General features: G+C 38.5%; 1 protein-coding gene across 6 annotated transcripts in view; it reads left to right on the forward strand.

Annotated features, from left to right (window-relative positions):
* The window catches only part of TMEM156 (transmembrane protein 156), a 52274-nt gene that overhangs the window by 24489 nt on the left and 14999 nt on the right, over window positions 1–12786 (forward strand). For 3 of the 6 annotated variants that reach the window (XM_058722858.1, XM_058722861.1, XM_058722863.1), the window contains exons 2-5: window positions 1831–2100; window positions 3694–3954; window positions 6862–6981; window positions 10028–10111. In XM_058722858.1, coding sequence (XP_058578841.1) covers window positions 1831–2100; window positions 3694–3954; window positions 6862–6981; window positions 10028–10111 — 735 coding nt within the window. The remainder of the gene's footprint in view (window positions 1–1830; window positions 2101–3693; window positions 3955–6861; window positions 6982–10027; window positions 10112–12786) is intronic. The other 3 variants (XM_058722859.1, XM_058722862.1, XM_058722864.1) reach the window with 1 other exon arrangement.

A 12786-nucleotide genomic window follows, 5' to 3' on the forward strand; every position in this document is an offset into this window, starting at 1 on the left:
ATTGTGGATTTGAGTAAAATATCATCTCCCCCCCCCAAAAAAACCCTTTATAGCAGTGCAAGTATGAAATGTGTTTATAGCTAGAAATCACATGTGAATCATTATAGAAACAATTTCAAATGTAGAGGACTGAAAACAAGCCTCTAATTTTATTAAATAATAAAAATATAATCATCAGTAATGAGACATGTATGGAATTATTATTAAAACACAAATTCCACAAATAAAAAATTCTTTAATACCAATCGATAGCCTGGTTTTCTTTTAATATTGAGCCAAGATGTATGACTAGTAGTAATCACTGTAAGAATTGAAGTAATTCTTTCATCATACTCCACATTATTTGAAAAATTAAAACATTTATTTTGCCCTATGTGATTATATGAGAAATGGTAAAGAAAGTCACATCAAGGGACAATTGAGTTATTTTTTCCTACTAGCAAATGACTGTCACACTAGGAATACCTGAGAGAGAGAGGTTACCTATTCCTTACATGATCATTACTGCTAAATAGGGATTCTCAGTTTTTATATAGTGAGTTTTAATTACTTATGTGAATTATTTCACAGATAATTCTACCTTAAATGAAAGTTGAATTTTTAATTTTCACTTTGGAATATAGGTTTGAATTTTAAATAATATACATCTGTACAAATTTCAAAAGTGTTTTCATATGTACTATACCACTTGATGCTACTATAACCTGATGAGGTTAGCAGGATCTAGAGGTCTTATCTCTATTTTGCTGATAACAAAACAAGACTTACAGAGATTAAGTAAATTGTCCAAGTATCTTGCCTAATAACAGATATAGCTCTAGAGTCCTTGTCTTATTTTGAATACAATGTTCTTTCTTTTATACCATCATTTCCATATCTAATGTTTGTCTTCAGGCAAAAATAAAAATTAGGATGTCACTCTGTTAAATGTCATCTTTGGAGGTTCAGATAGGTTGAATAATGGCTACCCAAAGATATCACGTGCTAATGCCTGAAACTTGTGTTAACTCATAAGGAAAAAAGGTCTCTACAGATATGGTTAATTTCAGGATCTTGAGATGGGGAGATTATCCTGTATTACCCAGGTGGAACCTAAATTCAATCACAATTGTCCAATATAACATGTTATAAGAGAGGCAGAGGGAGATGACACAGACAGAAGAGTAGAAGACAGGACAGAGGAGAAAGCAATATGACCAGAAACACGGAGACTGGAGTGATGTGGCCACAAGCTAAGGAATGCCAATGGCCATCAAAAATTGGAAGAGGGTGGCCAGAAACAGATTCTTCCTCAGAGCCTTCAAAGGGACAGTGGTCCTGCAGACACCCAGATTTCAGACCAATAAAACGGATGTTTGAACTTCCGGTTTCTAGAGTTGCAAGAGAATAATTTCTCTTGTTTTAAACTACTGAGGTTGTAGTAATTTGTTACAGCAGCCCTTAGAAACTAATACAGACTTACTGTTCAAGATTTTCATTCCCTGTCCAATTCTGTGCAATTGACTTAAACCTCTATTTTGGGACAGATGGATTTGGAGGAACCCAAGGTTTGTTCATTAAAACTTTCCCAGAAGAGAGACGGTTAAATGTTAAGGTTTCCAAGAATTTCTCAATTTCTCTTCCCTGAAAATTAATAGGGAATGTTGACAAATTTTTAAAGGAAATATTTAAATGAAATAGATGTTGTTAATTCATGTAAAAACATTCTTGTCACTGACAAGCTGAAATATACTGTGTCTGCCTAAGAAAAACCAGGCACTTGTTATGTATTTACTTGAATGACAAAAACTCAGGATTTCATAGTAAACACATTTTTTTTTTCTTTTATAGGAAATATATTGGAGCTATCATGTCTGGAAGTGTGTTTACAACCTAATTTCAACTATTCACTCCCCTCTTTAAATTTTTCTTTTGTGACTTTTCTGAAACCAATAAGAGAAACTCAGACTATTATGGGAATCTTTCTAAATCACTCCAACTTTCAAAACTTCACCAGAATTTGCCAAGGCATCACGAATGAATTTAAAATGTGCTCCTCATGTTTGGCTTGTGAGTCCACAAAACTCATGGATTTTATTTCTCAGGAACAAACATCAAAAGGTAAAAGTAAAGAGAAAATGATAATAAAATTTGTCAAGGATAAACCACCTTATTCTGTTAAAAAAGTAATAAACCAAAAAAATAAATAAATAAAAAAAATAAAATAAAATAAAAAAAAAATAAAAAAAAAAATAAAAAAGTAATAAACCATTCCATTTTAAATCCAGTGGTATTGGAACAATCAGCAGTGTGGCTCTTGATGAGTGGCTTGCAGGGCTTTGGGACGTTACTTGTTCTTGGTTTACTTTACCAAACCAAAATATCTATTCTTAAAATACATCAAAATGCCACCATAATTTATGTAATCTGATGGTTAAAAGATTATTTAGCATGCTTTCTTCAAAGGTATCGAAGTTTTAAAAATTAAAAAAAAGTCTAAGTAAACCTATAGGTTCTCACAGTAGAATCAAACTTTGATTCCTTAAGGAGTCATTGAATCCTTGATACATTTGTACCTAGTCCTACCTAACATTTATCCACTGAATATGAATTGTCTTTTCACTTGCCTAACTATCCAGTGAGCCTCCTGATGCTGGAGACTTTGTCTTTGTTCACTATATTTCTAGATCTTAGCAGAATGCCTAACACTAGATGCTTAATAAATATTTGTTTAAAGAATGAAAAAATAAAAGAATAACTGTATTATGTGTAATGTTTAACTGAATCTCACATCTATTTTGAGAATGAATATATATTATGTAATTAAATCAAATCAACTTGTATCATTGAGAAATTAAATAATTCACTTGTAGTCATAAAATACACTAGTGGCCTCAGGCCCAAGCATCAGATTTATTATTTATACCTATTCAGTGACACTGCTGCCTGTATCTCTCCATATTGGCATTTTTTCTATTCTTTCAGAATGGGAATGAGATTTCTTGGTATTGACTTTAGATGAAGTATAAAAGAGGTATCTTTTTCTGGGTTCTTATTCAAGTAGTGCTGCAACTATTGCAGGATTCTAGGTCAAATTCACCAGAAAGCAAGTTGGGAAAACACCTTTATGGTGATAGAGAACTAAGAAGTGTTTTAAGGGTTGGTAACTCATAGATGCTACTTCTCTGCCTCCTTGAAATGTCAAACAGTGCATTGATAAATTATTCCAGTTGCTATGGTTGTGTAACATTTTACCTCAAAACTCAGTGGTTTAGAACAACAGCAATCAATTTATTATTTTTCTTCCTTCTTTCCTTGCATTATTTCTTTCCTTTCCCTTTCTTTCTTCACCCCCCCCCCCCATTCTTCTTCTTCTCCTCCTTCTCCTCCTCCTCCTTCTCCTTCTTCTCTGGCTGACCAGGGATTCAAAATGGGCATAACTAGGCATTTCTCGCTTGGAGCATTATAATGTGTCCCACAAATCATCAGGGAAATGTTTGTATTTTCCTTGAGATGCCTCAATTCTATTTCAACCCAAATGTCACCTGGTTTTCACAATCTTAAAATATGTAAGCACTTTAATCATTATTTTTAGTGCAGGGAGCTTCTCATTTCTACTTTGTAGAGGAAGTAAGGGATTTAGTTTTGAGTAGTGTGTGCTTTCTTACTACATATTACTATGTTGCAAATAACATTTTCCTAATCTCTTCCTAGTTCTTACCATGAAAGGATCAACGGAAATGAAGGCAAATGACTTTCATTCACCTTGTCGACATTTTAACTTCACTGTAGCTCCTATAGTTGACCACTTGGAAGAACATAACATTACATGTAATCTTAAAACCCGCACCAGAACGTCAGCAATTGTGGAAGAAGATCCAAAGGAGGAAAAGTCTATGAACCATACTTGTAGGATTATGGAATACCTGAATAATTGTACACACATTTCTCTGCACCTAGAAAAGGATGTCAAAAGTATGTATTTAAGGAAGTTAGAGGGAAAGAGAATTGGATACAAACTTAAATAAAGGCTAACACATTAACTGCACTAAAAGTTAAATAGTTGAATTTTGTTGATGAAATAGTATGACTGGAAAGAATGTTAGCCCTTTTATCTGTTTATTTTTTGCTTTTCATGGGGTCTAGCAGGACCCAGAGGCTGAGGAGGCATCTGTGGGTTGTGATTTGAGGGGCACTAGAAAGGCCTCAGAGTAACTTTGGACATGCCTATTAGCTGTGCTTGATGTAACACCACCACACCTAGGTATTAAAGGGTGAAATTTATTTTTAAAGGTAAACATTCATGTACATTGTGATGGCCTGTGAAAACCTTATTGTGAATTGACTTAACATGTTTTCTCCTAAAGTTGAGAATGAGGACTGGATAAAATCGGATTTTTCATGCAAAGCGTGGAGATAAGCAGGGTGCAGGTTAGGTACTCTGGGTCACTGGATGGCTCTGAGGGAAAGGTAGGAGTCCAAAAGATAAAACTTACACATATCTTACTTCCCTTTTAAGCTTATTAGCTTCCTAGGTACCCTATTCTGAATTGCCAGAATTGATCCTTTCTGCTAAGCAGTGTACCCCACTTCACCCATAAAATCTACTTTTGAGAACATTTTATGATATAACCATTTAATAAGTGCCTACTGTATGCCAAGCAATGTGCTAACATTAGGGACACAAAAATAGATGAATGTAAAGTGGTCAAGCAAGTAAATTCAGTGTGACAGGTGCTATGGTAGAGTAAGTTGCTGTGCTTTTTGATATTTCAGATATATGGAAGCCTTTCATATTGCCTTAGAATGCTTTAAAAGCTTTAATTTTTCAGATATAATTATTTAGAAAATATTATATATATCTTAAAGCAAACACAACTATATAATACATATGCATTTTTAAAGTAAAATATGAGGCTTCAAAGGAATTTCTCTTGTGAGTTAGTCTGCAGGGCCCTACAGCCTCTGCAGTTAGTTGGGTATTTCAAGATGTGTGTATAGGGTAAGAGAGAAGATCTGAACAGAGGGGTCAGTTCCCTTGGGTTCAGGAGTGAGATTGGAAGGTAGGCTTTAGAAGGACTGCATAACAATGATGAAATCTGAAAGATAAAGAGGTTTGCATTATAAATATTAAAAACTTATATTTCTTTCAATGTATCCATCTAATTGCTTTTTATGTTTTCTAAAACATAAAGGAAAAATAAGCACTTCCATAAGTATGATTTTAAGACAATTTTTTTGTGTTAATGAAAAAAATCGATAAATGCTAGTCAAAGTGAAATCATAGTTGACTACTTTTTTGTGTCCATAACTCAGCAAGATAACAGCGGTATACAAGTATGTAGTATTGTATTCTGGAAAAAGTATATCCGTTTGTCATGCGTAGAAGATTTAAAATGCATTCATATTCTACTCTGCTGTGCAGAGACTAATTTGATCTCCCTTAAAAGCCCTATCTACCAGGGGGTGAAACTAAATTTAGTCCAATCTGGTAAATTTGTCTCTTCAGACTTTTTTCAGATTCCTCTCTGTTCCCCCTTGATCCTTTCCAAGATGACTACAGGGATGGGGGGTAAGTGGGCAGCATGGGATGTGGGGAGACACATTCTTCTGCATTTGCACTGGGGCTTTGGTGGGTGTACAGGCAGGCTTGGCCCCAACTGTGGACATTCTGCTATTGTTATATAAAGTTGGTGAATGCGTGGTTCTTTTTTCATAGCTTGATTGGTGCCCAGTGACACCTTGGCCATTGGGCCCAACGTGGTTCTTGCTGGCACTGTAAGTCTTCCATTCCGGCTACCTGCATACTTTTACTTTGCTGAGCAAGGACTGCAAGTTTGCAGCTGAAGGGCTTGGGGTGATTTGGGGGGGGGCAGTTGCTGAGGGCTGTGTTCTAGTCAACTTTTATCTTTTCTCCATTCAGTCTTTTCTCTAAATAAATGTTGGATGACAATATAATGTACATCTGCCCATGGGGGTGGCCCCTGTGAAAGGGGTACCCATATCATGAACCTGAACCCCACAAGGGCAAACATCCAAGGGTATAAACAAATTATATATCCTGCTAACTTGAGTAAGTACTGTGTTTTGTGTGCAAAGAGGAGGGTCCACAGGGTGGCTTGGGAAGTCAGTAGACAGCTATGTCTTGGACATGATGAGGTCACCTTCTGCTATGTCACCGATTCCCAGGTCAGTTGGCCAGTGTCTTTATGGCACCAAAGGAGATGGTGCTAAACTGTTGCTGGCTGGGGTCTATCCTTCCCATGAGCCTCATTGTCATTTGAATGAACAAGCTTTTTTTCTGTAGGCTAGGGTAACTATCTAATTAATATGTGCACCTGATCTGATCATTGCAATGAAAGTCTGTGCAGAAAGGGGAGTCTGACTATTTATCTGCTTTGACCTCTTCTTATATGCCTCATTCCAACCCTTTCTCTTTGTCTTTCTCTTTCTTCTCCATCTTCCTTATGCTCACTGCATCTTGGTCAATTTGAGGACATAATTTTTGGCTGCTTGGCCCAGGGTCACACCTGTTAATTACAAATGGCCCTGATACTGGGACTCTGCTTTTTGTGGTTTTAGCCTAGTGATAGCAACTACCTGGCAACTACTGCCGGCATAACCTCTGAATGAAATTGAACCTAGAAGTTTGGAGCTAAATGAACCCATGGAAGCTCCCTGGTCAAATTTCTTCATTTAATACACCCATTTAATATGTCAAGGAAGAAGTCAGGAGAGCAAATGACCCTGTAACAGTGATGGTTAGATATTTAGCTTTTCAGTTAAGGCTAGAATATGTGCTAGAATACAACCACACCGCCATATGGCCTCTCTCTGTTGTATCATTTTATTGTATTTTTATGGCATTTTTTTTCTTTGCAGATTTCACTTGTTCCATGAAGATCACTTGGTATGTTTTAGTTCTAGTCGTTTTTATATTTTTGCTCATCCTCACTATCCACAAAATACTTGAAAGCCACAGAAGAGTGTGGAAGTGGCAGAGTAAGTATCGAGGAGTAAATCTGTTGTCTGGCACAATTCATTTAGGGTCTCATGTATAGATTTACGTTCTTGAAAAAAATTTTTTAAGGTTTATTTTTGAGAGAGAGAGACAGAGTTCTAGTGGGGGAGGGGCAGAGAGAGAGGCAGACACAGGATCCGAAGCAGACTCCAGGCCTTGAGCTGGCAGCACAGAGCCCGACGTGGGGCTCGAACTCATGAACCGCGAGATGATGACCTGAGCTGAAGTCAGACTCCTAACTGACTGAGCCACGCAGGTGCCCCTAGATGTACATTCTTTTTAAAGTTCAGTTTGCCATTTATTGAGCACCCACTGCGTGTCAGTGGCAGTTCTAGGTTACCCAAGGAAAAGAAGCATAAGTGAGACACAGTGTCAGCGTTCAAGAAGCTTCATGTATCTTTCTCTACTCAGACAAGAGAATAGAGGGGAGGCGAAGCTAGGCAGGAGTTCAAAAGGGCTGGAGGTGGAGCAGAGGCTCAGTGAAAGTGAATGCAGAAGAGAGGTAGAAGGGTAGGGAGTGAGGATAAAGAATTTCAGAGTTGGAGATCTTGAGCAGAGTGGCTCTAGGTGATGAGTGTGTGAGTCACTCTTTCATAAGTAGAAGGGTGTCAGTAGATTTTTGGCTGGGCAAAGCTAAAACGTGTGATTGGAAATCAGGCAATAGGGATGATATTAAAAATATTTAATTTGGGGTGCCTGGGTGGCTCATTCAGTTAAGTAGCTGATTCTTGGTTTTGGCTCAGGTCATGATGTCATGGTTGTGAGTTCAAGCCCCACATCAGGCCCTGTGCTGGGTGTGGAGCTTGCTTGGGATTCTCTCCCCTCACCTAGGGCCCCTCCCCTACCCGTTTACACACACACACTCTCTTCTCTCTCTCAAAAAAAAAAAAAAAATTTAGTATGACTCAGGCATCCATCTATCAGGATGGACATTGACTGTAAACTGCTCAGGTAGCCCTAATGGCATGAACTCACACATATATCAACCCTTCGGGTGTGTACCCATGCATACACTGACACTTCCAGGGTATGTCCATGCCTTTACTGGCTGAATAGCACACCTGAGCGATAGTTTACAATATGAGTAGATGGTCTCTTAAAGACAGTCTAAAATGTATCATTATGAGAAGAGGCTTTGGAGATAGGTAGACAGAATACAATGTTAGTACTATCACTCATCAGATATGTGACTTTGAGCAAAGTATTTACTAGATCTAAATGTCCCCTTTTCCCCTCTGTAAAACAAGAATAATCACCATTACCCCACAGGTAAGGATTGAGTTAAAGAGGTTCTAGAAGAAGTTTATCACAGTGTCTAGTGCATAGTAGTTCTCAATAAGGGAGAGTAGTATTGGGATGGTTGGAGTATTTCCTAAGACTCTTCTTTAATTCTTTTAAAGTCTATTTATATATTTTGAGGGAGAGAGAGAGAGGGAGGGAGGGAGAGAGAGAATGAATGGAGGAAGGGAAGAGAGAGAGAGAGAAAGAATCCCAGGCAGGCTTCACGTTGTCAGTGCAGAGCCCAACACTTGAACTCACAAACCGTGAGATAATGATCTGAGCCGAAATCAACAGTCGGCTGCTTAACCAAACGAGCCACCCAGGCGCCCAAGACTCTTAAATTCTTTGCCAGGCAAGGCTGTGCTGGGCATCTCAGTAGGCAGAACAAATGGTTGCCCCTAGTTTGGGGTGAAGGTACATTAACTCTTTAGGCTATGTATTTGTCGCAGGTATTTCTGAAAGCAGTTTCATATCAAGTCTTACCATTGATACTGTAGTATATAAGGCTAATATATAATAATATCATCAACATTGTGTATTTGTAGAATAACCATTTTCAGAGCATTTTCACAAGCTTTTTTTTTTTACTAGCTTCTCAAAGTATGTAAACAGTGTATGTACTATTATTTTCATTTATAGATGAAGAAAACCCTGAGCCTCAGAGAGATTAAACGGTTTTTCCAAAGTTATACAGCTAATAAAATATCAGAATACCTAGGGTTTTCCTAGTTGTTATTGTTTTTTTTTTCTTTTTTGAGAGAGAGAGTGCATGCACACATGTGGGAGAGGGGCAGAGGGAAAAGGAGAAAAAGAATCTTAAGCAGGCTTCCATGCCCAGCGTGGAACCTGATGTGGGGCTTGATCTCACGATTGTGAGATCACGACCTGGGGCAAAATCGAGGGTCAGAAGCTTAACCAACTGAGCCAACCAGGCACCTCAGAGGTCTTTCTGGTTTTAAAAATATTATTTTAAATGAACATGTTATTTGCAAATAGTGCATGGTTTTGAGTTTCTTGATCTGCTTTTCCATATAATTGCATATCAGGAAAGAGAGATAGTAGTAGCTAGATAGAGAAAATGTCTAGAAAGAAACCAATAGTAGGGAGTGAAAATCTTATGAACATCTACCCAAATGACAGGCTTAGTGACTTTTGAAGGCTTGTCTTACAAAACCAAGCATGTAAAGTAATGAAAAAATATCACACCATTTAGGACATTAAATATGCATTAAAGGGGTGCCTGGGTGGCTCAATCCAACGTCTGGCTCTGGATTTCGGCACAGGTCATAATCTCATGGTTCCCGAGTTCAAGCCCCACGTCGGGCTCTGCACTGATGACATGGGGCCTGCTCGGGATTCCCTCTGTTTCCTTCTCTCTCTGTGCTCTCTCTCTCTCTCAAAATAAATAGACATTAAAAAATCAAGATGCATTAAATATTCTGTACATATCTATGTATATATAATAATGTAAATAATAATAACATCCTATACATGACAGCTGGTGCTTTTGCTTAGAGGAGACGGCATGATGGCATTTATGGTAGTGGAGAAACCGCTTGCTTTAGAAAGAACCTGTATTTGCTCATGGAAAATAACTTAATAAGGAAAGCTCTTAATGTCTCGTGGCTCCCGACCCTGTTGTGAATGGCCCATTTTCCTTGGTAATCCTTTGAGTCAACATGGGGAATATATATTAAGAATGTCGTTGTTTATCACTTAAATATTTAATTTCTGTTCTTGGAATAGGTCATAAATACGAACGTACATTTGTTCTCTTAAAAGGAAAGGATTCTGAGAAACTGCAAACACTGAACGTGCGGGTCATTTCAGGTGAGTTCTATGATGTGCAGACAGAGCATGGCTTTGAAAATCCCAGTGCTTCACCATTCCACTGTAGACCCAAGATCGAACGATCTGAGCTCATTTAGATTGGCCTTGTATCTGGAAAAAAGGAGCTGTGGGCAAATGAAATCTAGTTTAATATGTCTTACTATCAGGGGACAGTCATGATCAAAACTAGCTCCTTAAATAATGGAAAGTTTGCCTAATTGGCAAGAAGAAATTCATGTGAGTAGGCAGAGGAGAGAAAGCAATAAGGAATCAGCTTCAGATTTATTTTTAAATGAGACAAGATACTATTATTCCTCAGAATTGCAAGGAGTAATTGCAGAGTGGGCATGGCTTTTGCTAGGGCTTTCACTTAGCAAAGGCTGTCATTGTGTAAAGAGAACTTCTAATAGCCCCAATTAAAAAGTCCCCTGTCCTCTCCCGAGAAACAGAAATGGAATAAGGGAACCCTAATTAGAGCGGCTAAGGGAGCTGTTAGCACAGACGCTGTGGTTCGATCTCCTAATTGTGAAGCCTCCTTCTGAATTCAAGCTGTCAAGTCATATTAAAAAGAAAGAGAGGGAGAATGTGAGATGAGCAAAGTCCTCTCCTTCATCAGGGAGACGTCCTGTCCTCGACTCTTGGAAAACCACAGAATCATGAGTGATATTTCTACAGCTCCTGGCGTATTAGCCAGTGAGCCGGCTGCCTCATACTTTGTGAGAAGTCAGATGAGGGGAAGCTTCAAGTCTGGTGTATAAACGGTTTTCAAAAATGAAAGGAAACTGAACAAAGCCTCAGGCCCCCGCTGCAACTGCATCGCAGCCACATGCAGATCTGTGCCCAGCATTTCCTGGGAACTGTGCTCCCGAGACTTTTCTTATCTACTTAGATTAGCATGTACTTGGACCCCTAGCTTGAGGAAAACTTGGAATGAATGCACCTAAAGAACTCAATTTAAAAAAAAATGCAGACTTTCTCTTCTCGGTGTGAGCAGTAAAATACTAACCTATGGCTAATAATAAGCAGTTAGCTTAGTGATCATTTGATACTAACCAAATGTGGGTCAGTGTGGTTTGTGTGGTCAGTGACAATTTTGTTGGATTAATGAAATTAAAATCATAAGGTTGTTTCAGATGCCAAAATTCATTTTTATAGGGAAGAAATGGTATTTCCCCTGTTCTTCCTCTTAGGCGGTTCCCAGGCCTGACATTCATATACCAGGAATGTTTTAACCCAGTTCTGCGGAGCTTGTCAGGGGCCTTAGGAATCCTGGTTCTCACTCTTTTCAAGTCATAATTTTGAGCCGTGCAGTTTTGTCTGAGAAAAAGTCAATAGTCCCCCTGCCAACTCATATAATCAGGGGAATCACAAATTTAAAGTACTAGCTAACCACAAGACTAACCTCACAAGTTGTATTTATGAGCCTTTGATTTTCATTCACCAGAGGAAACTGTCTCAGGCATCCATTCCCTTTAATAGCTCTCATTAAAAATCCTCTAGCTTTATGACCAGGTATATAATATTAATGTTTAGAGCGAGCCAGGGGGTGAAGGCCTTTTTAAAAAAAAAAAAAAAATCAAGAGTCCTTTTGAGGCTTAGCATCTTAAGGGCTGTTGGGGGAGGGGGGGGAGGAGAAGCAGGTTCTTTCTTGTTATTTATAATCCTTTAGCCTAAATGCAATTTTTTCCTCTCCTATTATAAGTTGCTCTTTCTGAGAGAGAAATGGAAAGGAAATAATGTCTCCCTTGAGTGCCGTTTTTAAGGCCTCTCTTTGTAATGATGGATTATAGGCAGCAGTGAGAATGCAAGGAAAAAATGTGCCAGCATGGTTCTCTGGAGAAGCAGTAACATGAGTAAAAAAAAAAAAGCAAAAAAAAAAAAGCAGATTATTCAAAGGGAGCAGTGACTACAGTCACATTTGGCAGAGCGGCTTGCCGTCGTGAATGCCTCTCCAGTTGTTCACGTAGTACAAAGTAAGCGTTGTTACACATGTACACACAGAGATAGATAGGCTCACACCCTCAAAAGGATGAGAGAGAAACAGAGAGAGTACCCAGCCCCTGGCATTGCACAGTGCCCGACCCGCTCTGGAGCGAACACTGGGAGAGTAAGCATATCTCATTGCTGTAGGAAGCGATGGCACGCAGAATCAAATCCTAAGCTTTTATGTGTCTCTAATATTTTCTTCCTGGCTTTGAGAAACGGGATGGCTTAGGTTGCCTGTCTTGACATCAATCTACTTTCCATTTTATTCAGTGGATTGTTATCTTCACACAGGTGATGACTCTCTTATTCAGCTTCGGATCCTTGTCCCTGACATAATATCTGGCATGTAGTTTGTGCACAATAAAAGCTTATTAAATCACAGAAACCCTGAGGGGAAATGAGTATGAAGTAGAAAGAGCAGATGAGCAAGAAATGAATCTTGGGGTTTGGGAAAGGTGAAGACAAAGTGAAAGTGATCACAGGGCACATAATTCTACTTCATTAAAGAACATATAACTCATTCTGCAGCATTGCTAAGGATATCAAGGAATAATGAAATACACTGACCTTCTTGAAGAAGAAATTTTGAGAACTATGCAAAAGCAACTTTGAAATGTATCCCTAAAACAGTGTTTAAAGGGTTGATCACTGTCGGGAGACCAAAGTCAGGGGCGGGAGCAGTGGCCTAG

Source organism: Neofelis nebulosa, chromosome 3 (genome assembly GCF_028018385.1).
Source record: "Neofelis nebulosa isolate mNeoNeb1 chromosome 3, mNeoNeb1.pri, whole genome shotgun sequence".
Lineage (NCBI taxonomy): Eukaryota > Metazoa > Chordata > Mammalia > Carnivora > Felidae > Neofelis > Neofelis nebulosa.